The 26933-nt window shown below is 46.3% G+C and overlaps 1 protein-coding gene across 5 annotated transcripts in view; it reads right to left on the bottom strand.

The window, feature by feature from the left end:
- Positions 1 to 26933, bottom strand: part of LOC138526199 (cohesin subunit SA-2-like) — a 2217157-nt gene that overhangs the window by 1964404 nt on the left and 225820 nt on the right. For all 5 annotated transcript variants that reach the window (XR_011283519.1, XR_011283520.1, XR_011283521.1 and 2 more), the window contains exon 4: positions 22825 to 22921. Coding sequence is in view for 2 of the 5 variants with exons in the window: in XM_069636632.1 (XP_069492733.1) it covers positions 22825 to 22921 (97 nt within the window). In the remaining 3 variants the exon portion in view is untranslated. The remainder of the gene's footprint in view (positions 1 to 22824; positions 22922 to 26933) is intronic.

Here is a 26933-nt window from a genome sequence, read left to right as displayed (position 1 = left end):
TGTCTCCCAGAACATGTAAAGTTACCATTGATTTTATTAGTCTCTTTTAAATCCACAGACCCAGTACAAACTATCTTACATAAAGTACTGGAAAGGGTTAATACTTGTCCCTTTTTGTACGTTTCTCTTGGAGCATTGTTTCACTACCTTTTCATCAAGACTTGGCTGGTGGCAGTGGTAACTACCCTATTTTTCCGACCCCGGTTATCTTAAATAACCCTGGTATTGTTTTAGGCTATCTTGGTAGCCTCGAACTTAAACCTGCTAGACCATAAACATTTTTATACGGATCCGGCTGGGTTTATTTGCCATTTCTTTTTGAAAATGTCTTTCTCATGTTTTACTCCACACGCCAAACCAGGTTTGGTTCCTTTGTTCACCGTCTTTTCGCAGGATTCTACGCAGAAGCCCTCCTTAGGCACCTGAAAGTCTGGGTAGGCAGGATGTGAGGGAGGGGTTTTAGGACCCCTGCCATGGGTTCCCTTGGTGACCAAAGTCCCACTCCTGTTTGATTGGCTAGGTGGCAGCCACCCTGCTGTGTGATTGACAGCCAGGCTGTGTGAATGGGGGAAAACAGCATAAAAAGCAGGTCTCTGGGATTGGAAAGGCAGAGTCACCACTGGAACGAAAGAACCGACGAGGAGCTGATGGAAGAGGACCCCTACGACGACTGAACCGCCCGGTGAAGCCCTGCTGCAGGTCTGAATCTTAAGACTCCAACGACAGAGAAGATCTACCAGGAATCCTCTTCCCCTGAGCTAGTGGGGCCAACCAGTTTGCCCCAAACTGCAAGCCAGGACTTCCTCCTCTGGTCGAATTTGCTGTACAGAGCTACAGTGAACCGGATAGCCAGGAAGGTCAGACCCTGCTTTGGTTTTTGAGGAGCGCACCTTTTATTCGTTGCTTTGCTCTGCTGCTGGTTTCTTCCCTGGGCAGTGCAGGACCCTCCTGTCTTCCTACTTCGTGTCAGTCCGACAGTCGCTTCAGGAACGGTGAGTCTGCAGGACCTGCCAGGAACGTCTGCAAAATGTGCAAATCCGGTTGTTCGTTTCGTCCAGCCGCGGTGAAGGTGTGCGACACCTTTCGCCAATCCGAGGGTTTGTCCTTCTCTACTCTTTAAACTAACTTTTCTGCCGACCAACTTTGTCCGGAACTCTTGGCAAAAACTTAACCGCGAACTGCCCTGAACTGTGTGATCTTGAGCAAAAGACTTTAATCCTATTGACTTTGTCCCTAAGCCTTTTTGATTTGATTCCATCACTGTAGTTCCTCTTTCTATATTGCCCTTTTTACTTACCTATTGGTGATGCTCAATTTGTGTCTAACTTTGTCTTTCCCTCCCTTTTAAATTATAGGAGTGCCATTTTGCTCAAACTTCATTTTGAGCTTAACTTGTCCAGAATCTATTGGGAGTGGTGTGGTGTATTAAGAGTGTGATTTTTCAACTGCTTTACTTTAGTGAGATGTTATACAACTGATGTGTAAATAAATGTATATGAATTTGTACGGTCACTTGTAGTCTTAATTGTGTGTGGCGTTCCCAAAGGGTACTGCATATAATTCTGCCTAACTTACCTCTTCCTCCTCTTCGTTTGAACATGTTCCTCGTCCCTCCGGCCACAGAGGTGGCTTAGGCCTTCTTTTTCGTCCTCACTTTACCTCCTCTCCCTCTTCTGCTTCTCTACCTACGTTTCCCTCCTTTGAATTTATGTATAAAATCTTTAATTCTCTTCATTCTATTTCTTTCCTTATCAGTTATCGCCCCACCTGAACTGTCGGCTCCTTCTTTGAGGATTCTGATCATCTTCTTAGCCTCATTACACCTAGCCCTACTCCTTTACTTGTACTTGGCGACTTCAATCTCCATCTCTCTTCTATCTCTCTTATCTCTCCTCTCCTATCCATCCTTGACTCCCACCTTCTCTCCCCCCTCCCATCCCCTCCCACTCATCAATCTGGCTCAACTATTGACTTCATCTTTAACTCCTCCTTCACTGCTTCTCCTATATCTACTATACCCAACTATCCATCTGACAACACGCTGCTCTCATTTTCACCCCCTCCCCCCTCCATCCTCCACCCTCTTTTTCCGGCATGATCTTCGCAACTTCAAGCCTTCTTTATTCCTCACATCCTGCTTTCCCCCCCCTCTCCCAATTCTCTTCACTCTCAGCCTTTGAAGCCTCTTCAATCCTCTCCTCCTCCCTCACTTCTACTCTCGATCTTCTCTACCCTCTCTCTCTCGCCGACCTGCACAACCTTGGCTTTCTCCTCACGTCTCCTCCATGCGCCGCCTTCTCAGGTGCCTTGAACGACTATGGCTCAAACCACCCCACCCCCTCCAACCAATCTGCATACTTCGCCTATCATACTCTCTATGACTCGTGCCTCTACTCCGCCAAATGCTCCCATATCTCTGACCTTCTCCAATCTCAATCTTCTCACCCTCGCCGTATCTTTCAAACCTTATCCCGTCTCCTTTCTCCTTCTAACCCTGATCCCCCCCATCGTCTCTCCTCTTACTGCTTCTGATCTTGCCTCCTCCTTCTCCAACAAAGTCCTCAATCTTCGCCAAACTATCCTTTCCTCTCCTTCTTACTCTACTCACCCCCCTCCTCCTCCAACCTCCTCCATGTCTTCATTTCTTCCAGTCACTCAATCTGAAGTTACCCTACTACTCTCCAAAACTCATCCTACAGCTTCTCCTTCTGACCCCGTTCCTACCCCCCCATTCCTAAAATGTACCCCCTCCTCATACCCTATCTCACCTCTTTCTTCAATACCTGCCTCATGTCTTCCACTTTTCCAGCTCCTTTCAAGCATGCAACTATTATTCCTATACTCAAAAAACCTTCATCTAACCCCCACCTTGCTTCCAACTACCTTCCCATCTCTCTCCTACCCTTTCTCTCTAAACTTCTCGAACGCATTGTCTACTCTCAACTTTCCTCTTTTGTCACCAACCACTCTCTCCTGCCTGCCACTCAATCTGGTTTCCACCCTCTACACTCCACTGAATCTGCCCTTACCTCTGTTCTCAACTCTATCCTTTCCTCACGCCACACCAAACATTCCTCTATTCTTATTTTTCTCGACCTCTCTTCTGCTTTTGACACCGTTGACCTTACTCTTCTACTTAATTCTATCAACTCATTTGGCCTCAAAGACTCTGTCCTTCTATGGTTCTCCTCTTATCTCTTTAACCGTACCTTTGCCGTCTCCAGGGGTGGCTCCACCTCTCCCAACCTTCCTCTTAACCATGGCATTCCCCAAGGTTCTGTAAAAGGTCCCTCTTTCTCTTCTTAGCCCCCATCATTTCCTCTTTCGGAGTCTCACATTTCTACGCGGACGATACCCAGCTCTTTCTCTCCTTCTCCTCCTTCTCTCCCGACATCCACCAGAAGCTTTCTTCTTGCCTTTCTGCTATTAAATCTTGGATGTCCTCTCACTTCCTTAATCTCAATACTGATAAAACTGAAGTCCTTTTCTTTCCTGCATGTACTCTCCATCCTCCTTCTCCTCCCCCTTCATTCTCTTTCCCCCCTCCAATCTCTCTTTCTCTCCCCACGCACGTAACAATGGTCTTTATCTTGACCCCCACCTCTCCCTTTCTCACCATATTTCTCTTACTGCTAGATCTTGCCACTTTCACCTCTACAACATCCGTAAAATTCGATCCTTCCTAACCTTTCACACTACCAAACTTTTAATCTCCTCACTCATCTTCTCTAGACTCTTCTACTGCTCTACACTTTTCTTTGGACTTCCCTCCTCTCAACTCTCCCCACTTAGGTCTATCTACCGCTCTGCCATCCGCTCCCCCTGCCTTCTCTCTCCCCATGACTCCATCTCCTCTTCTCTCTCCTCTCTAGGTTGGCTCCCATTTCATTCCCAGCTCAAATTCAATTTCCTCCGTCTCGTATTCAAATCCCTCCATGGTCTTGCCCCACCCTATCTTTCCTCCCTCCTCACTTTCTACACTCCTTGTTCTCTCCACTATTCCAATCTCTACCTACTCTCCTCTCCACCTCCACCCTGTGCCCCTTCTCGCTTCCGCTCTTTCCAACTCCTTGCCCCTTACCACTGGAACCGCCTTCCTCTTTTCATCCGCTCTACTTCTTCCTTCACTTACTTTCGTACCTCCCTAAAATTCTATCTCTTTCATTCACCTCCTTAAAACCCTTTGCTTCCTCTAACTTCTTTTAGTATTCGCTCCTACCCCTCTTTTTCCTTTTCCTACTTCCCTTCCCACTCTCTCCCTCCTTTCTCTCCACTTTCTCCTTCCTTATGTCCTGTACGTTTCTCATCCTCCTCTATTCCTTCCTTCTCCCTGCTCCCTCTGCCTCCTCTCTTACTTCTACTCACCTTTCCTCCCACCCACTATCTCTTCTCTCTTCTTGACCCCTCCCTTCTCTTCTTCGCCTTTCATAATGTAAATTGTTTTTTGTACTGCTTTCTGGTTTAATTCAATTTTTATGTAATGCTTGCTGTATATTGTTGGTTCCTCTTGTAAATCGTTTTGGATTAAAACGCTATATAAATTCAATAAAATACAAATACAAAAAAACTCTGTACCTCCTCATACACACAAAATCAATTAACTCATTAGTAAACACTCAACAAATATACTCTTCCTTACAGAAACATGGCTCATCACACACCCATCAATCCGGACATGCTTCTCCCACACTAACTCATCCACCAGAGAGACTGCACACACAAACAAGGTGGTGACATTGCCATCATATATAAAGAGTCACTCTCACTTAACAACCCCACACATCCCCTAATACACATAATTTGAAGCATTATCTCACTTGTTCCCCTCCATCACAGCCACACCCCAATTTGCTCAACCTCATTTACTGTGCCTCATAACACACATTTCCAACTTCCACACCGACTGGACCGACTTCACAACTAACAAAATCTACCTTGGCTACTTCATCCCTGGTAGTTTCCATCCAGACAGCAATACTAAAGATTATTGTCACTCCACTCAACCCCTATGACCTCACACAACTCATCACCTACACAGCTTGCACCGCCCTGGACCTTTACATTTAAAGCACAAATCATGTCTCTGTGGAAAATCAAATCTGGGTGTCATAGCCACACCACTTTGCTATCCCCTTCACGCTCACTCTTCTGCACAAGATCCCTCCACAATCCACACATCTCCTGGACCCACCATACAGACAAACCAAACACATTATAGACACAGCCTTAGCGTCACTCATACTACCCCTTCTTCCAAACACGCACATCCCTCCACTCTCCTCAACAATTACAACATCATCATCACACAGGCACTTGACAGAATTGCCCCCTCAAGCCCCCAAAACCCAGCAGCCACCACCATGAACCATGATTGAACAGATCCCTCCTCTCCAGCAAGCAGAAAGCCAGACTCCTTCAAAGAGCCTTGAACAAGAACCCATGCCCGCCACCAGGACACCACTCAAACTGTGCCGCAACAAATGCAAAACAGGCATACACAATGGCAAAATCATACATTAACTCAAAAAACTTCAATCCGCAACCAATTGTACACAGAAACTATTCCGTTGTGAAATACCTCACCAATCCACCATCCACACCTTCCACAAACCGCTCCACTGCAGTATCCAACTCTGTTAGGGACTGCTTGAACTCCAAACTACACAACACCAGGCAAGCCCTCCCCTCTGCTCACCCGCTCCCACCCCCAAACAAACCATCACATAGGACTCTTCCACCTCATCAACACATACAACCTCATCACCCTTACTGCCACAACAAAGCCTGCACACTTCCTACATGATGCATGCCCCCCTCAAGCCACATCCAATTGCATCACCACCCTCGCTCCTCACTGGCTCAATATCATCAACTCCTGTCTCTCACATGGTACTATCCTCTGCTCTCAAAATTGGGCAAATCTTACCCCCCTCAAAAAAAATCTCTTGACCCCCACACTCCCTGAACATTATGCCCCATCACTATCCTACCATACCTTGCCATAATCATGTAACACTTTGTCACTGCCCAACTGCAACAATATATCACCACAAACTACTCAACCCTTTCCAATCTTGCTTTTGACCTGGATGCAGCACTGAGGCCACTACACTTTATATCCTCAATAACTTCCACAACATCACTGACAAAGGACACACAGCACTACTCTTACTCCTCAACCTCTCTGAAGCCTTAGACACCATCGACCATACCATTCTACTTAACATCCTATCCCATAGGATGAAATTATCAGGCACCACCCTTGATTGGTTCACTTCCTTCCTTACTGACAGGGCACACTGTCTCCATGCCCACTTTTCGATCAATGGCTCCTCCCTGTCTCCACTCCTCTTCAACGTATATGTTGAGTCCCTTGGACAGACCCTTAGCAAACATCCCTTTACACAAATATGCAGATGTCACCCAAATATATTTCCAAATCTCATCCCCCTGAACTCCTCATCCTCAAAAGCTGTCTCACCACCATCGCCACATGCATGGCCACCCACTTCCTCAAGCTCAACCCCCCTCCAAAACAGAAAAGCTACTCATCTGCACCTCAGACACAAACCTGAACTCACCCTTAGATCAAAGAACTTGTCATGGACAACCCACACACATCCCTCTCCACACCTGTCAAATCCCTTGGCTTACCATCAACCCCAACTTTCCTTCACACACCACATAGGTGCTGTCACCAAAACATGCAATCTCCAACTACACTCCTACGAAAGATTATACACATTATTCCTCCTTATGACCTCCGAATTGCAGTCCAAGCACTGGTTCTCTCCAAGCTGGAATATGGTAGTGCTCTCCTCACTGGAGTTCCCAGCAGCACCCACACACCCCGGCAAGCCACACAAAAAAAAGCAGCATCCTCCACTAACCAAAACAGTCACACAACAACCCAGCTCTCGTCCAGCTCAATTGGCTCCCTGTACCCCACAGAATTGCCTTCAAGCATTATTTTCAAAGCCATCCATTAAAAAAACCCATCTTACCTTGATGACAAACTCATAAACCGATCACCCACACAACCAAGCCAAGCATCTCCTACACATTCAAGAAATCCAGCATCTCCTACACATTCCACTCTGCAAACTAACATGCACACAAAAGCAAGCATTTACCCACTGGGCACCCAGGCCATGGAACACCCTACCACCCTAGCTCTTCACCTCTGCACTGCACCCTCCATCACCACTTTCAGAAAGAGTCTCAAACATACCTGTTTCCCCACACATAACCCTTTCCCTCCATCTGCCCTGCTACCACTTGTGTATCCTAATCTTTCATTCCAATCCTGAACAAATGTGGTATATTCTTTTTCACCTCCCACTTTAACCTTTGAGACTTGTAAGGCGCTCCAAGACCCTCTATGTAGGGCCAGCTCTGAAACTAATTCTAATAAAATAAATTAAAAAACTCCTCTTGTGGGACCGCCATGGACTGTTCCTGAGTCAGGTGTTGGGTTAGAAAACTGACCAGACTAATTTTAGGCTTACAGAGGTTGTTAAAGAAAAGGAGTTTTGTGGTGCATCAGCATGTATAGAGACTGGATGGTGGTTCCTGCAAGAGAAGCGAGTGAGACAACTCATACGTGGGAAAAGTGTGCTGAGAGTGCTGTTTTTGGGAAGGAGCCCAGCACGGTGAGAGGATTGCCCCAGCGCTCCTGTAGACCATTATTGAACAATGTGTATACTTCTTGTGCTTCAAATAAAATCAGCAGCTTTTTCCATCATTTTATTAGCAACTCCACAACTACTCATGTCCATTATTCCTTTTTTATTGCACTTCCTTTGGTGGAGAGTAAAAGGAGCGATGTCCAAGCCTTCCTTAGAGGCGGTTACTTCTGCATATCTTTGCTTTGCAACTGTTCATGGGCTCTCATAGGCTGCTCCTAGCTCCTCATCAGGGATCCATCTGGCTCACTGGATTCCTTCTCTATAGATTCAGTTCTCTCTTGCCACTTTCATATAGGGGCAGTACTTTTCTCTGTAATACTCTAGCTCCAGTGACTCCTGCTAGGTGGACCTCCAGTTCAGGAAAAATAAGCGTGCTAATGTGACTCATGAACCTTGGATTCTGCAGACTGATGTTTCTAGCCAGGAGTCGAAGTGTTTCTACATCTGTACATTCAAGTCATTGTTGCATAGGCCCCATTACTATACATTTGGAGCCACAACCTTAAAAATAAAAATGTCTGCAATTCATAAAATTTAATTTCATTAGATAAAAGAACAAACAAGTAATAATATATTAAAATACACCTTTTCATTATAGAGCAGTACATCTTTGTTTATAACTTGAAATCAATAAAACCAAATACAAAATAGCAGCAGCATTCTTTTTTTAACCTTAACAGGAAGAATTCCTCAAAATACCCGATCATTCATGTACTTTTCACATAAGTATCCAGACTCAGATTATTAAAAAAAACAATCACAGCCAGTAACAGAGAAGTTGATTCACCGGATGAACAGTGTTTCCAAAAGTGGTCACTGTTGCATGCGATCACTGATTCAATGGGCATCATTACAAGTATGGTGGTACGGTAACAACGGTGCCACCAGCACCATTGCTAGCGTACCACCATACTAGGAGTTCTGCGAGCGGGTGTCTGTCAGCCCGCCAGGTCAGACCTGGCGGGCTGACTGACACCCGCTCGCTGACCATGACGGATGCACCGGCACCGTTGTCAACGGTGCCGGTGCATTCGTCCTCCCCATTCCCATTGAGTTCAACGGGACTCAAATGGGAATGGGGAGTAATGGATGCCAGTGCCCGGGAATGGGCAATTACCGGGTCCGCCGGGGCTGTAATGCCCCGGTGATTGCTCATTCCCAGGAGCCGGAAAAAAAATTACTCCGGCGGCAGCTGTGCCGGTTATACCGCTCATAGTCAGCCAAAAACAAAGCCAACAAGTTTCTAGGCGTCTTTAACAGAAGGAATTGTTTGGACATTTTGCCATGGAACACTAGGTGCCACTGCACATTGATAAATAACGTACAATTAAGAAGAGCACTGGAAAAGTTTGACATCATGTGTTTGCAGGAGGTATGGCTCCTGGTGCGTCTAGGAGTAGATGGATACACCACTTGTTTCCAGGTATCAAAAAAGGGAAGGCTGGGCCACAAAACAGGAGGTCTTATTAAGGAGCAATGTGGGCCTCACTTGCATTACAGAAGTAGTTTTGTGTCAAGGCGTTTTAGTTGTAGAATTTGAATGTTTATTGTAGGGAGAAATGCAACCATTCGTACTACTAAATATAAATTGGCAAATGGGAGTGTGTCCTCTTGATAGAATCCTAGAAAGTATTTCTTCTTTTGTTACCCAATGGAGAGGGAAATACCCTAAGGGTCATATTATGGTATTTGGGAATTTAAATTCTGTCTGTTCATCCATAGGACATTTTTATCAGATTTCTGTGCAGACTCCAGGAAGTAAAACCACGGGTAAGAGGGAACAAAATGGCACCAAGTGGTTGGATTGTCTGCATAGAGTGGGCTTCGCAAAGCTGAACGCTTCAATTCATAGTGATGTACCGGGATGTGCAACTTTGCAGAGAGGAGTATCATCTTCTGTATTGGACTACATCTTTACCGATGAATACTTGTACAAATGTTGTATTGAATTTGTTATTGTGAACAATGACTGGAGTGATCATTGTATGATCCAGACCCGTTTTAAACTTTGCCTTGGTACGAACTCCTTGACCTATCAGTTAGATCTTACAGTAAATGCAGCCAAAAATAAAGTTATTTGGAACAAGAGTTCCATTTGGAATTTTAACCAAAAATTGCATCACTTTATGGGGATGTCCACATTAGAGGAAACATTAGAACCTTTACTGGTGATACTTGTGGCTTTTTCTTAATTGAGATGTTGGCTGGTCAGAAGAACAGCATAGTGACTAAGACTGGCGTCTGCCATAAATAAAAGCGTAACACCCATGTGGCCTGCCCTATGGGCATCAGGGAAAAAAAAGATAGATGAGGAAAGAAATATGCTTAATTAGAAAAATTACCTTGGGAATGGACAATACAGGCTTGCTGGTTAAAAAAGTTAGGCAGAAACATAAAAATTGGTTATGTAGAATCAGATCGCATCTGATTCAAAGAGACTCGGAGGTTATGATAAAGTGCTGAATTAAAAAAGGTAGCAAGAACTTTTGGAGTTTGGTTAGTCATGTGAGTGCAATGAAAGTGCTGATACAGTGCTGCCCAGGGGAGCGCACCTACCAATTGCGATAATGATGGGAAAGGGAGGGGACCCCCCCGGCAGGGGATAGGGTATCATTGACGGCTGCACACTGAGTGCATCGAGCATGCACACACATCCTAAGGTGCTAGGGGACTGAAAGGGGGAGTCTAGGTGCTCGAGGGGGATCTGGTGGGGATGTGGGAAATGCACGCTTGTGTAAATCGTATAAGGGGCTGCTGCACTGCTTGACTCAGGTGAAAAGGACAGGTGAGTAGATTGCATGGGTAGTGCCCAGACAGACACTGCACGGTAGAGCACCTAGGAAATTGTGCGGGCCCCTTACGGCACAGGGATGACTGCCACAGGGATGGACTGTTCTTCAGAGACATCCGTTGCTGGGAACAGAACCAGTTAATACACACAAGGTAGGTGAGGCAAGCCCTTGGGTGGCTGGCGGGATTGGGAAGAAAGTAAGCTCACAGAAATATGTCTGGGAAGGTGCAGTCAGAATATGGTCAGCAGTTTCAAATGGCCTCTCGTCAGGTGGGCCTGGGAAGAGGGATGAGTGGCCAATCAGAAGGTATGTTTTGGTGTCCCTGACAAGTAATCAGTATCTTGTGTTCTCGCTGATGTCCGTGAGGCACTTCATTGGTTAGGTGCCGTATGAATGTCTCCCTTCCCACAAGCTCAGGATGTCTCCTGTTTTCTTTCTCAATGTGTGCTGACCAATGGCAGGATAATAAAGTCCTGGAGGTCAGCACAATTACATTATTACATTGCATATAGAAACTAATGTTTGGAGTGGGAAGGAATGTTGCGCCACAGGGGAGGGGATGAACCAGGGGGGGCAATGGGTATGTTTGCTCCAATCATTGTTTACTAAGCTATGTTCAGCTATAGGGGATTGACATAACCCCAACAATCAGCTTTGTGGGACACCCAATAACTCGTAATGTGAAGTTTAACTGTTTCTCACCATGCTAATGTTTTTGCTGTATAAAAGATTCAGCCGTAGTAGGCGGTTTTGTCAGCTCTCATCAACCAGTTGTGTTCTACTGTGCTGTTTGATTTGTGCTTGCCCAGCTGTAATAAACAGTGTTACTTTGTGCCCGATGTATGCTCCTTTTTGGACTACTTTTGGTCGACTATTTGTTGCAGGCTCATAGAGGATCCTGAATACATTTTGGAGGCCCCAGCAACATCCTCAGTTCCCTCGGCCAACTGGGGACATTCCGGCGCCCTCCTGGGGGTATGGGTCCGGTGACTGCTAACCAGTTCTATGTGCACCACCGAGGATGCCCTGCAGATGCTGAGTTCGCAAAGGTATGCCTGGTTCCGAGCGCCCCATGCACTCATGAGGAGGAAAGAGCCCACAAGGAAGGCTTGGGCTGAGAGGGCTGGAGGATCTCTAGGATTACGTGAGCGTTTCCGTGCATGAACACGCTATACTGTGGATGCATGCCCACAAGGGGGGAGGAATCTTTTATGGTGTTAGGATGCATCCACGAGGTGCGAGGATGATCGGCTGTAGTAGTAGTAGATTTTAGGGCACTCTACCCTATTGGGGGTAAAAGTGCATGAGCGGGCACACCTGCATTAGAGCAGGAAAGGTGCCTAGTAAGAGGCGGACCCCATGCGGGTGTTGTGCATAGTGCAGGTGATTGTATAGTTGCATCGCCGGGAGAAGGTTGTTTTTTGAATTCATTGAAGTGGGGTTTTGTAGCTAAGGAGTAAGGAGGGAGTGCTTTGTTCGTCTTGTGGCCATGGACCAAGGTGGAGGGGTCAACGCTGAGGGGCACCCACTGTATGATACCACGCTTGGTATTTCTAGGGGTGGACATCGACATAGAGGGACCTGTCTGGCGTTGGCGTATACAAACATGGGTAAAGGTGAGCCTGTGGAGAGGGCCAGTGGTGTACTAACACGGAGTGATTCAGTGGGCCTGTGGAGAGGGCCGGTGTGCATGAAAGAGGAGTGTGTGGGTGTGCCTGTGGAGAGGGAAAGGGCGTAGAAGGAGAAGTACAGGAAGCATGTGCGCTTGAGTGAATAAGGGTGTGAGTGCAAATGTAAGGAAGGAAAAAGGGAAAGGGGAATACAGGCAGTAGGGAGGAAAAAGGGGGACCATCAGGATACGATATAAGGGCAATGGGAAAGGGAGAAGAACAAGTTACTTCTTACCTTGTAACGTTCTTTCGACGGGATGTTCCTCCGACGTATTCCTCATCTTAGATATCTCCTTCCAGCTCTGCTGGCCTCGGAAATTTTTTTCTCTACAGGGCGCTGCGCGTCGACGCCCTCCGAGTCGATGTCCCTCGACAGCCGCCGTATCGACGTCGACGTCATCCTGCCTATAAAGGCCGCGTGCAGCGTCCGTTGCTCAGTTCTGTTTTGTAGCCCACAATAATACTTTCTGGACTAGACTAATCACCCTGAAGGAGCGTAAGCTGCAACAACACGGGAAGTAGAACTGCGGGGATGGATGGGAGGGCCGATGAGGAATACGTCGGAGGAACAACCCGTCGAAAGAACGTTACAAGGTAAGAAGTAACTTGTTCTTCGAAGGGATTGTGTCCTCCGACGTATTCCTCATCTTAGATAGGCTCCCATAGCAGTATTCTATTATTGGAGGAGGGAGTACCGACTTCACGCTGTCTTCTATTGATGAATAGAATGCAGTACAGCCCTTCCAAACCTAGTCTCTTGACTGGAGAAGGAATCCAAATTGTAAAAACGTGTAAAGGTATGGACAGACGACCATGTAGCGGCCGCACAGATGTCTTTAACCGGCACGCCTCTTTTGAGGGCCGATGAAGCTGCAATACCTGTGGTCGAATGAGCCCTAAGGTTTTGAGGGGGATCTTTCCCTGCCAGTTTATAACATTCCAGAATGGCTAGAATGATCCATCTGGAAATGGTCTGCTTAGTTATTGGTAACCCCAGCTTGTGACCTGCGTAACCTACAAACAGCTGGTCTGCCTGTCTTATCCTGGCTAGTCTACTGATGTAAAAACATAAAGCCCTTATAGGGTCTAGCCTGTGTAACCTCTCTTCCTCTTTCCCCGGGTGAGGAGGAGGATAGAAAGATGGTAGGGTAATCTTCTGAGTGATATGGAATTCAGAAACCACCCTTGGGAGGAAATTAGGCTTCACTTGCAGGACAACTTTGTCTTTGTGAAATATTGTGTGAGGGGGTTTACAAGAAAGAGCTTGTAATTCGCTCACCCTTCTAGCAGATGTAAGTGCTATTAATAAAACAGTTTTAAGGGTAAGGAATCTTAACGAACAAGAATGGAGTGGTTCGAAAGGTGTCCCCATCAGGAAAGTTAGTACTAAGTTTAAATTCCATAGGGGAACTTGGAATGGTCTTGGGGGATAAACATTGGTTAACCCCTTTAGAAACTGTATTACAAAGGGTAATTTGAAATAGGATGGTTCTTCCGCAGTGCGCTTAAAGATGGATAGCGCTGCGAGATAGCCCTTAATGGTGCCAACTTGAAGGCCTGAATTCGCCAAATATAGTAGGAAGGACAAAACCATTGGTGTACCACATGAAAAAGGGTCGATATTCTGTTCTCTACACCAGCTGCAAAATCTGTTCCAACGGCAGCGGTATAAAGACTTTGTTGCTGACCTCCTTGCCGAAAGCAACATCTCCATAACATCATCAGGGAGGTCCCAATCCTTGTACCTCAACCTTTCAGAAGCCAAGCGTGAAGGTTGAGGGTTTTGATGTCTGGATGGAGAACCTGACCTCCCTTCTGTGAGAGTAGGTTCTCTCTGAGTGGAAGTCGAATTGGAGGGCAGATGGACAAGTCTAGAAGGTCCGGGTACCATGTTCTCCTGGCCCAATCCGGGGCAATTAGGATAATGGTTCTCCGGAATCTTCTCAACCTCCTGATCATTTGAGGAATGACAGGGACCGGTGGGAACGCATACAGAAGCGGAAACTCCCAGTCCACTATGAACGCGTCTCCCAGAGCTCCTCTCGGGGGAAATTCCCTTGAGCAGAACAGATCGCATTTCCTGTTGACGCTGGTGGCGAACAGATCCACCTGAGGGGTTACCCAAAGGGCGCAGATCTCTTGAAGGACTTCCTGAGCTAGCTCCCACTCGTGGGAGACTGTGCTCTGCCTGCTCAGAGCGTCCGCTGTCAAGTTCTTCTCTCCGGCTAGGTGAACTTCCGATAGAGAGATTCCTTCTTGGATTGCCCAAAACCAGAGCTGCATCGCCTCTCTGCACAGGGGTAGTGATCCTACGCCTCGTCTTTTGTTGAGGTAATGCATGGCCACTGTGTTGTCCATCATTATCAGGACGTTTTTCCCTTGTACAGCTGGCAGGAACGCCTTCAGCGCAAGTCTGATGGCTCTCAGCTCTAACAGGTTGATATGTAGTCTGGACTCTGATGGAGACCAACGACCGCTGATGGTCAAGTCGTTGGCGTGGGCTCCCCACCCCGTGAGTGAGGCATCCGTGACTACTGTTATCTCCGGCCAGGGTTGCCAAAAATGTTCTCCTTTCAGAATGTTCTCCTGACAGGCCCACCACTGAAGGTCTCGAGCCACCCTGTCGGGAACCTGAAGATGATCTGTCATTCTCCCTGAGAATTGTGACCACTGAGTCCTCAGTGCCCATTGGAGGGATCTCATTCTCAGGCGAGCCTCTGGCACTAGGAAAATGCAGGATGCCATGAGGCCTAGCAACCTCAAAAAGTCGGAGGCTGGGAGACGTTGGGCATTTTGAAACTTGGTAACCATCTGTAGAATATCTTGAGCCCTCACCTCTGGTGGCGAGGCTTTTCCCAGGGAAGTGTCCAGGATCGCTCCTATGAACTGGAGTCTCTGCGATGGTATCATTTGTGACTTCTTTAAATTGAGGGAGAAGCCCAGTCTGTGAAGGGAGTGGCACACGTGATTTAGTTGGATCTGAGCTTGTTCCGAAGAGACAGCCCTGATCAACCAATCGTCCAGGTAGGGGTAGACATGAATCCCTTCCCTCCTTAGACTTGCCGCCACTACCGACATTAACTTGGTGAAGACCCTCGGGGCGGAGGTCAGCCCAAATGGCAGCACTCGAAATTGATAGTGAGAGTTGCCAATTGCGAACCTCAGGTATTTCCTGTGTTTGAGATGGATAGGCACATTGAAATAAGCGTCCTGAAGGTCCAGAGATACCAACCAGTCCTGGAACTGAAGGGCCTGGAGGATCTGAGAAAGAGTGACCATCTTGAATTTGTCTTTTCTGAGGAATTTGTTCAATTCTCGCAAGTCCAAGATGGGTCTCAGTCCTCTGTCTTTCTTTGGAATGAGAAAGTAAGGGGAGTACCAGCCCTTGTTCCTCTCCGCTACAGGTACCGGTTCTATGGCACCTTTCTCTAGCAGGTCCAAAATTTCCTGCAAGAGGAGCGGATCTGGAGCTTTCTGAGAGCTGATCCCCGGTGGATGACTCTGAGGTATGCGTAGGAGAGGCAGGCAGTAACCTTGGGCAACTGTTTCCAATGCCCAAGCATCTGACGTGATAGCCTGCCATTCCGCCAGATGTTGAGTCAACCTGCCTCCTACAGGTGTCCTGTGAGGGAAGTCCTCAGAGTGGTTTTGGGGCGGCTGATGCAGATGCCGATGCCGATGGTAAAGAGGCACCTGCTGTTGCTGCGGCCTTTGAATATCTACCCCGTCCACCTCGGGTAGTTCTTCTTTGTCCCCTTTGAGCCGGTCGTCCTCTACCTCTTCCGAATGCGGAGTAGAAGCGAAAAGACTTGCCTCTAGGAGAGGTTCTTGTGGGACGAAAAGGTCTCTGACAGATTGCAGCGCCTAGGGATTTTGCTGCTGCTTTTGAAGTTTGCAGTTTTTCTAAACTGTCATCCGCCTTTTTCTCAAACAAAGAAGAGCCATCGAATGGCATGTTCAAGAGCCTGGCTTGCACATCTGGGGCAAAACCAGACTTTCTCAACCAAGCAAATCTCCTGGTTGTTGTACTTGCCGCCATTGCTCTGCTGATACTATCAGCCGAATCAATGCCCGTCTGGAGGGATTCGCACATAGCGTCTATACCGTCCTGTATGATATTCAGGAACGCCTCCCTTTCTTCTCCCTCCGGGATGCAGTCAGCCGCTGTAGAAGCACACTCCCAAAGTGTATGGCTGAATCTAGCAAGGGTGCAAGTAGCATTCACAGATTTTAACGCCATGCTAATTGCCGAAAAAACTTTCTTTGCCATAGCATCATATTTTTTATCGTCCCTGTCCTGTGGGACGGTAGGATAAGCCGTCTTGACATCGGTAGAAATGCTGCCTGTACCACCAGACTTTCTGGGGATGGGTGTTTTGACAAAAACTCCGGGTCTGTAGAGGATACCCTGTATTTTGTAGAAAGTCTTTTATTTACTGCCGGGACGACATCTGGGGTTTCCCAGTTCGTCATAATCTTCCTCTGAAGAGCTTTATGGAAAGGCACCACAGGATCCTCCTGTGGGCCTTTATCAAGAATATCCGTGAGGTCATCTTGTTGGAAAGATTGTGAAGGTGCAGACCACCCCATAAACTCTGTGACCCCTGGCCATTAAGGCTCTATAGGGGGTTTCAGCATGCTCCCCCGGGTCTGGCCTAGCAAACTCCACTTCAGGGGAAGTGCCTAACCCACTTGCCTCATGTAAGGAATCATGAAGATCCTTTAACCTGCGTTCTTCAGAGGAAAATTCCTCTCTAATTGGGGTTACAGGTCCCTGCAACTCAAATGTGTCTTCCTGTTCAGACAATTCACCCTCTTCCAAAATTGAGGAAATAGTTCTCAATTGTTCTGAACTCATAAAGGGAGTAAATCCCATTTCCAAGGCAGAGGGTGCCGAACTTGTCATTATCGGCCTCGAAAACGTCGATGTCGTCGACGCCGACGTCAAAGGCTTCGAGCGTGGCGTCGAAAACAAAGGCGGAGGCCTCGATGACCTCGACAGAATTGGGATTCTACTCGACAATCTCGAAGCCATCGTCATCGAGGACCTGGGGATAGTCACTGGGTGTGTCGTGACCGTGACTTTTCTTGGCGTCGACGCCGGTGTCGAAGCTGGCGTCGAGTCGACAGACCCGTGTGTCGAAGACACCGACCTCAGCGTCGACGGAACCCTCGTCGATGGAACCTTCGAGGAAGGTTTGGAGGTCATAGTCCTACTCAAGGGTTCGAGACGCGCTCGAGAGGTTTCCTTCGCCGGGTACTGCGGCTTGCGGCGTTTTTGACCTTCGGGTCTTTCGACCAGAGCATCGCTCTCGGCAGTCTTCGAGGGGGTCGAGGCCGCTTTCTCGAAGACGCTCATCATATTTTTGCGGAATTCCTCCCATTCAGCCCGGGAACTATGTTTCGTGGGGCAAGGGATTCTTTTTGGCGAAACAGAGGAAGAGGAAGACTGAGAAGGGGATCTTCGACGTCTCCTCTTCGAGTGCTTCGATCTCGAGGAGTGATGGGACCCACTCCGAGACCTGGAGCGCGAATGGTGACGAGGAGACGAGTGTCTCGACTTCGTCGACGAAGAAGAAGCTTTAAAAGTCTTACCTTTCTCCAGCTTCCCCCTACGCTCCTTCAGGGCCTTAGCTGTCATGGACATACAGTCCTCGCACTCCGAACAATGGTGTTCAGCTCCCAAACACCACAGACACACTCTGTGAGGGTCAGTCAGTGACATCCTTTTTCCACAATCTCGGCATTTTTTGAAGCCGGATCGAGGAGTTGTTGGTTCCGACGAGGAAGCCATCGAGTACGGATCGAATAACTCGAGGTAAATAGGATTAATCTGACAAGAACTGAGCAACGGTATTCCGAGGCACTGAGTAAGCGCGGAAAAACAGAACTGAGCAACTGACGCTGCGCGCGGCCTTTATAGGCAGGATGACGTCGACGTCGATACGGCGGCTGTCGAGGGACATCGACTCGGAGGACGTCGACGCGCAGCGCCCTCTAGAGAAAACATTTTCCGAGGCCAGCAGAGCTGGAAGGAGATATCTAAGATGAGGAATACGTCGGAGGACACAATCCCTTCGAATAATAGTTTTTCGAGATAGACCCCTTGATCACAAGTGTGAAAAGCTACCCCAATATTGCGATGGAATCAGAGTATAATTTTCAATGGGTTCGGGAAACTGCAGGACAGTGTTTCTATGCATGGCCAGGGGAGGGAATGTTCGATAGCAGAATAATATAACATATGTTCTCATTTTTCTTAACTAAATACAAGGGTTCGAAGTTGAAGAGTAGGCAGAGTATTTTGGGCCTCTGGAAGTTGAACAAGGAGAAAAAGGATGAGCACACTACGGCAGAAGTTAAAAAAGAAGGGGTCGAACTTAGTGCCCCAATCCCACCATATGGGCTATACCCAGTGCTGAGACCTGCGGCAGGATATAAAACCTGCAGCAGGTGTCCCCAGGAAGAGAGAAGGGTGGGCAAGGGAAAAAGGACAGGAGAGGAAAGCAAAGGAGGGAAGCACAGGACAGGGTAGAGAGGAAATACCTGGCAGATGTAGCAAAGAGCACACAGCAACAGGTAGGCGCACTGTTTAGTGAAGCAGAGAGAGTAATAGAAAAGGAGGTTTGGAGGAAGACGGAGGGGGGAACCAGTGGGGGGTGACAAAATGGACTTCGGGGAGGATACAATTTAAAATTGATGACTGAGCAAAGGACGGGGAAGATGGGGAGACAGAAGTAGGGGACAAGGACAGTGTCCTGGCGGAATAGAAAGAAGAGGGGGAGATAATGAGCGACTGGGAGGATGAGCAATGGATGCCAGAGACCAAGGGGAAAAAAGGGCAAAAGCAAAGGAGGAGAGGAGAAAGTGAGGAACAGAGAAGGGACTGATCAAGTGTCCTCTGCAATCGGAGGTAGAAGGCACAGACTGGAACTGCACGGGTTACGAGGGGTGGGGAGGGTAGAGAAAGGCCCATGGGTGACACAGATGCCATTGCTACAGAAATGGAAGGAGACCTGCACTGCGTACCATGGCAGACAATGGACAGAGATAACTAAATATGTAGTTTGCCCTAGTGGATATAAGCCCTCAAGAGGAGACTGCTGGAGTGACTTTAGCAATAGGAGATATGAAAAGTCTATTTGCGGCAATTAATAGGAGAACAAGGGGACAAGATATAGGAACAGGCGGGGTATAAAGGGGTGCGTTAAGCACAAGCGCACATGACTGGCGCTGTTTAATAACAGGCTCACTTGTGGAGGCGTTGAGAAACATGTATCCGGACAACTCAGACTTAGGAGCTGTCATGTCTCGTAAAATGAAGTCAGATGAAGACCCAGCAGAGTATATAAAACAGGTCCAGGCGCTCTGGACGCAGGAGATGCAGAAACCGTGGATGAATTTAAACCACTATTTTACCACATACTGGTTAAAGGACTACCATCAGATGAGCAGGCGTCTTTAGACAAAATAGCAGGAATAGACTCGAAGGAAAGGCCAGAGATACAAGCAACAATAGTACACTACTGTAAGAGAAAGCAGGCGAGTGAAAGGCAGACGGCAGACAATGCTGCCAAGGCGGAGAACAAGCTGGTTCAGAAGGAGCTTTCTAGGTATACTATGGAAGGGCCTGTGCTGGCACCAGATGCTGCCGCAGTGGCTCCCGCCCAACAGTGGGGTTCCCAGTGGGGAACGTGCAACAGCTTGAGGGGTTAAATGCTGCCACTGTACGCCCCACAGTGGGGGATGCAGCAACTGGGGGACCTGGCTGAAAGGGGAGGGTACCTACTAGGGGGCTATTTCCAAATGGGAAGAGGATTCACGCAATGGGGCGAAGAGAAGGATATAGGGGAGTTGGGTACTGGTTTATGGGCCCATGTTTTAGAAGCGGGAACATGGGCCTTCAGCCAGCAGGCACAGACAACCTTCCCAACCTTCGATTGCTTCCCGCAAAATGGTCACACTGATATTCACCTCCCTTCTCCCTCCTTACCACCTCATAACTGCATGCAGGAAGATTTTTGTCCATGCCTTCCCCATTTCATTTCTCTTTGCCTACTATAAAGCCCAGCTCTCTCAAAGATTGCACTTCCCTCAATATAGGGACATACACCAGTCTTGAAACTGTACTAAAAGTTACAATATCTGTTCTTTACAGGTGAGGGAATTACACTCTCAATATTTTTAGTGGAGAGGATGTTCAAATGAGGGAATTCCAGAAGTATTGCTAGAATGCTGGATCTGTTTAGAGTTAATCGGCTCACGTCCTCAAACACACTTTCCAATGTGAATTTAAACGGTCCATTAATCATTTTATTTATTCTTATAGGAACGTCATTTCTCCCGGGAGTCGATTTTTTCCTGACCTCTTCACACCTTTCTGCTCCTTTGGCTCCCCTCAAGATTTTGCAAGTTGCGTCTCTCCCTGAAACCGGACTATTTGCCTTCTCCTCCCCCCTGCCGGACCTTCTAGCGCACAATTTTTCAACCACATCTACTGCTTTACTTTTAACCACCAAATCTGATCTCGAGTACGAAAGGTTTTTTCCCCAAAAGAAAAGGACTTGTGGCCTAGTACGAGCTTCCTGGGCCTTATGAGGCACACACGGACTACCTACTTCCATTACTTTGTGAGGTGAATATTTCATTTTAGAAGCAATAACCTCCCCGCAGTCAGGGTTATTCAAGGGCTTATCTGCTGTGATTGTTTCATATTGCGTGAACATGGATTTTTTTAAGTAGTACTCTTTTGCCACTTTTCTCAGGGGAAACTCAGATACCATATCATGACAGGATAAACCAAAGCCTGGCGGGAGGACGCTACCACAAGCTAGGTCCAAATGACCAAAGTACCTGGGTTTCACCAATTTTCGAATCATATTGGGTGGAAATTATTTTTTTTCGGGGACATAAAACCCCTTTTTCACAGGTAATATTTCACAATTTTCCAGGTTTCCATCATTCCCCTTTAATTTATCTACTAGTACACTGTTCTTCCCTAAGGTAATGGTTTCACCCCCAAACTGCATAGCAACCGTATTTTGTGCCGCATAAGTGGGTCATGGGAGCGCGCAGTTTGTTGTTAATATATCCACCGACACATCACCCTCGTGGTCACCCTCAAAAACAATCATGAATCCCTTTCATGGACTTGGGAATACTGAGAATCCCTCCACCCTGATTATTAATGTTACAAATGTTTATCATTTCGGGAATAGTAAGATTCCCTAGAAATGTACGTCAAGATTGTCTGTTGTTGTACTTTTGACTTGATATTTTTGGTCTTCTTGTCTAAATTTATAACAATTTCTTTCGTTTCTGTGAGACTTTCTTGGGTACCTCTTCCTTGTTGCTACTCTTAGCCTTTGGTTGCTTCACCGGGGAGCACTGAATTAATGTTGATCCATGCAAGGGGTCTTTGGACAACTAGGCAGAGAAATGACGATCTCCCTATTTTCAATCTCCTGAATGTCGATTCCTGAGTCAGTCCCGTAGATCTTTGAACCCTTTGAATAGCTTGGGAAAGGCCTGATAACCCCATCCCAGGCTCCACGCTTGAAAGCTTCCTTTACTTCTGGTTCTTTACTAATTAGGTCCAGTTTATTCTGAATGGGCCGCAAAACAATTGTGTGCATATGTATTTCAGGTTTAATGCATTCATATAGCCTTGCAAAGGTCAAAATTACTTGATTCAATGCAGCTAAGGCTGCCTTGGTCTTGCCTTGGCTATTTGCCTCCAAGGACTGCAATGGGGAGGCAAGACGGTTCTTCTGCGTGGGATGAGGAGCGGATGCATACAAGAGGTTAGATGCCTCAATGTCAGACCCTTCGTCTTCAGTATAAAATATAGGGGACACCAGAGGATGATGGCTGATTATTTCACCTTAACTATTCATAACTCCTCATCCGTCACTGTAGTTCAAACTGGGGTATTCATCTCTTCCTGAAAATTTACTTTGATGTTCACTACAGTGTTTTTACAAAGTTCAAGTGGAAACGTTGAACACTTGTAAACACTTAAATTAGTGACCGTCGTACCATCCATCATTCCTGATTAAGCTTGTAGCCCCAGCCCCCCCTCTTCTTTCCCAGACAGGCAGATACGGAGAGCGCGCTTGCCATTTCTAGCATGTGTTGATGCAAAGATTTGTCAGACAGTCACAATAAACTTTGCAGGGCATACATTTTAAGCCGGGTTTTCGGCAAATCAAATGTTAGTGTATCAAAAAGCACGCTATCAATTTCACAAAGTCACTCACCGATGTATGGGTTGGTGCTGCCTCACTGCCCAACTGCCCAACTGCGACTGCACTCCCAATCATACTCAAATCACACGCGCTTTGCGCTGGCAATGTGGTTTTGTTATCCAGGCAGGCAGAGCTAGTGGAGTCATAATCTCCCAGGCCAAACACGATATCCGTTTTTGTTTCAGCATTTTATAACGTGTTTAATAGACAAACAGCCACATAAGCAATGGAGCATAAAGTGCATATCTCAAATTAACATCCACAGCATAATAGAATAACTTAACATATTCTAAAATAACCGAATTCATTGCATTATCAAGAAGAGTACATATATACATGTAGACAGTGGAAAACACATTTAACTACACTGTCCTGGATAATGAATAGAAAATGCATATTACCAGAGGAAAGGAACATGACAAAATACCTTGACATCCCGAACACTGAATGAAAAAGTTTATGAGGTCCAGAAGGGCTACATCCCGGTCTTTTTTGTATGCCTCAATCCAATCGTCAACCACGGACTACAAAAAAAAAGCATTATATAAGACCGGGGGTCTCAATAGTCACTTTTTCAAAATGGCAGTTACCTTTAGCATTGCTCTCTAGGCCCATTTTCCCATTTCCTCTTCTTTTACAAATTGTATCTGTTTAGTGTTACGAAATATAGGGCAATTCTAACGAAAACACTTTTTGGACTGCTGACACATTTTTAAAAAATCACCTTTTCAGAAATGTTCGTTTTTTGGTTTTGACTATTATGTGGCGCTGAAAGTGATACCTTTAAAGCCAAAACTATTGTCATGGATATGAGAGCTTCAGAATGGAGATGGGAATGAAGGCTTGACGGCTTTGGAATGGAGAGGACATATGAGGATGGATGTAGGTGTTTGGCTATTTTTCCACCCATTGAACGACCATCTGTAGGATGACCCGCTAGTTCCCACCCATTCCAGGTCAAAACGACATCTCTTTTGCACTTGTTCCATCAATTCAGATTGTGGATTGAATTTGGCAGCCAATTTTCCAAGATGGCGGCCGCTGCCTGTTAATGTTTTTGAAAAGGTATTTTACTTATTTTGTGGACTAAAAATTGTACAATTGTAGTTATAAGTTATGTAATGTTTATTATTTTGAATTAAAAGAGAATTTAAAATTTAAAAAAAACAGTGTGGCTATGTTTTCATTTAAAATGACCATTTACTTCCTTGGAATTTTGGTCTGGTGTTTTTGTGTGAATTAGGAGTTTCTTTGTGCGAGTAAGTAGTACCTGACTGGATTGAAGTGTGTTAGTGATGTACGCCGCATTTTGAGATTGGCTGTGGAGTGTGTGTGTTCTTGTTTCCACAACATAGCAATGGCAGTGAGAAATAGTTTCCAGCCAGCAGCACCTTTCTAACAAGCATTGGCCACGTCAATGGTTTGGGCTTTTGTGTAGGCATGGGACAGGCACTGCCTCCGTGGTCTTAACTGGGCATCAATAGTGGCAGCTGCAAAATGGTGGGAGCACCTGGGCATCTAATAGCAGTCCCTGGCAAATTTCTCATACTTACATACAAGACAAAATATGCATAGTGTTTATAAATAGGGTGGCTGAAGGTAGACCTGGTTATTACATTTTGCATTACACCAGACGCATACTTACAGCTCCAATCAACTCTCAGAAGACTGCTTTGGAAAACACTGGCAGGCACTCCAAGCACACATTTTGATGGCTAGGCTTGAAAAAGCTACCCCAAAGAGTTTCCAGGAGGTGGTGTTTTAGGAGGGGCAGGAACTGGGTAGGAAAGGCCATTGGGATAAGCATGGCCCTGGGCAGTCAATGGGTCAGAAAATAACCAAACAACACCTACAAGCTTTGTGTCCCTCCTCATATGCCATTTCTCACTATCTTTACTCCAATGTAATAGTTTCGACTTATAGGTGCTGCTAAAGTACCACCTAATAACTAAAACTAAAAAAGAAGGCATGGGACCCCTCTTACAGGAACAGTGGATCACTAACAGAGTGTGACAATGTACTGAAGTATGGCAGGCACTGCACCTTCATGCGTCCTCATGGTCCGCCCATAGTATGGATGTTACGCCTTGGCCACAGTCCCTGGCCTGCAACGCATGAATACCCTCAGTTTACGGGAGAGGGTAAAAGAGCAGATAGAGCTGTGTACACACCAAATATAGTGCTATGAGGCAGGGTTCAAGCATTTACATTTGTATCCACGGAGTAAAGGAGATGTGAGAGGCCCTGGAAAAGTTTTGGTTTTATTAAAGATATTAAAAACAAGGCAAGTGTTTCTGAGAAGTCAGTCATAATCAAAGACTGGTGAGGAAGGAGGCACAGGGGCTGAGGTAACACAGGAACATTCTTATTTGGGAGACTGTCAGGAATGCATGTACCATCTACCATTTAAAGAGATGCAAGCATTGGCAATGCCAATCGGGTAGGCATGGGATAGGCATTTGTCGGGCACTGTTCTAATGGTATTAAATGGTATTAAATGGCCATTAATGGTATCAAAATGGTGCGAGTACCTGGGCATGTACCAGCAGTGCTTGGAAAAAGCCTTGCTAATGCCCATAGACAAGCCAACACTGTTAACTTTGTCAATGCTTGTTTTTAACAGAATTTCAGCGAACACACATACTGCTTTTACATTAAGTGCTGAATGGACACTTGCTTAAGGCCTTTTTACAATACCAGTAGCATTATTGCACCAGTCAAGCCATTAACTCTCAGAGAGTAGCTTTTAAAAAAGCAGTGGCAAACAACTCGAGCACAAGGTTTGGTGTTACTGCATGAAAAAGCTACCTCAGAGATCGGAAGAGGATGTTTTTGGGCAGGTAGGGGTGGGAATGCTTTATCGATAAACTCCAAGTCACGCAGAACAATGCCATAAGGGCTGCTCTCAATGTTCCCAGGCGCTCCCACATATCTTCCACCAGACGCAACTTGCATTGGCTACCCATTAAGCAATGCATCTCCCTCAAAGCACTCACCTCAACACACAAAGCTCAAAAAACCGGCAACACACTGCAACCAGACCATTGCGCGCGGACCAGGCTCACACCCTAAGCATTCCCAGCTTCAAGATGCAGACAGCCAAAGGCTCAACCTTCCCCAGTCCTTGCAGCCAAGCTGTGGAACTCCTTACCAAATGCTCTCAGAAATATTCCTGCCTTCCAATCCTTCAAAAATAAAACCAAACTATGGCTTTATGATCAGATTGCCCTGACCACCACACAGTAAGCTAGCAATAGTCAGCAGTAAACTGTCTGCACACTGTACATATTGTATATTATGAGCTGTTCTGTTCTCCCTGCAATTGTCCTATCCTCGATGTAGATATGTATAAATGTAATGTACCTATTATTCTAACTTGCAACCGCATTATAAACATGCGCCCTGATGCCCTTGGGCAGGGTGCGTACTATAAATAAACAAAATACAAATGGTAATAGGGTTTAGCATTGCCATGGAAAGTCAAAGGGTGGTTAAATAACCAAACAACAACTACAAGGTTTGTGTACATTCTCATATGCCATGTCTCCCTAGCTCTACTCCAAGACAACAGTTTTACCTTATAGGTGGCACTGTAGCCAAAACGACTAATCGAGCCCAAAGAAATGCAAAGCTGGAGAACGTGTAGGGTCTGAGTGCAGCATAGGCCAACCCCTGTGCATGTATCTTTACTGCCCGTGACTCTACACACTGTGTTCCATCAGGAAGAGGCGCCAGTTGACGCTTCTTACACACCTTGGTCTTTGGGGGTTCAAACGAGTTCCAGCACCCAGATGACTGCTGATCGTGCCATGCAGCGCTAGGCGTGGTTTTACGAGGCATAAACCGGTGGTGAATAACAAGTTAAGAATCTGAATGGTGAATACGCATTCGTAGAATACATTTGTACATTAAAAACAAAAGTGTGTTTTGTCAAACGGGTGCAGTATCTGGGGTATTGACAGACGCAGGGTGTGTCGCACCTCTATTATTTGCGGTTAAATTTGGGGTCCTGTCGGTCAGAACAGGTCAAACATAATCCAGTTGTTGGGCAGAAACCTGTGCAGTTCCCTCTGGGACCACTGCAAAAGATTTAAGACTACAGGTGTTGGCAGTAAACCCACTTGGTAGCAGTCTGCACCGCACAGATTCACTGTGGTAGCTGTGGCTGAGCAGTCAGACTTCCCTCAAGAAGAGTTAGGCAGTATACAGAGGATACACAATAGGTACAGAGGTACAATAGCACAAGCAAACACTGACCAGAGCTAGGTGTCAAAGTATAAACTTATTTATTAAAGGTACATTCATAACTTACACTAACACATTAGAAAAGATAAGAAAGTCAAACACAGTTACTATTACTCATATGTACATCCCTAATCGTTTGTTGGACAATTCTAAGTTAACACCACTTATTTCCAACCAGAGGTGAGCGCTTAACGTTAGATGGTACTCCAACAAGTATTACCAAAAGGGAGGGAAAAGGCAGAAATAAAGAGAGCAGTTAGGTAAAACACTTTTCACATAAGGTTGGCAAAG

The sequence above is a fragment of the Ambystoma mexicanum genome, chromosome 7p (genome assembly GCF_040938575.1).
Source record: "Ambystoma mexicanum isolate Mex_15411 chromosome 7p, UKY_AmexF1_1, whole genome shotgun sequence".
Lineage (NCBI taxonomy): Eukaryota > Metazoa > Chordata > Amphibia > Caudata > Ambystomatidae > Ambystoma > Ambystoma mexicanum.
Note: the sequence above shows the minus strand (reverse complement) of the source record. Positions and strands in the feature narration are given on the sequence as shown.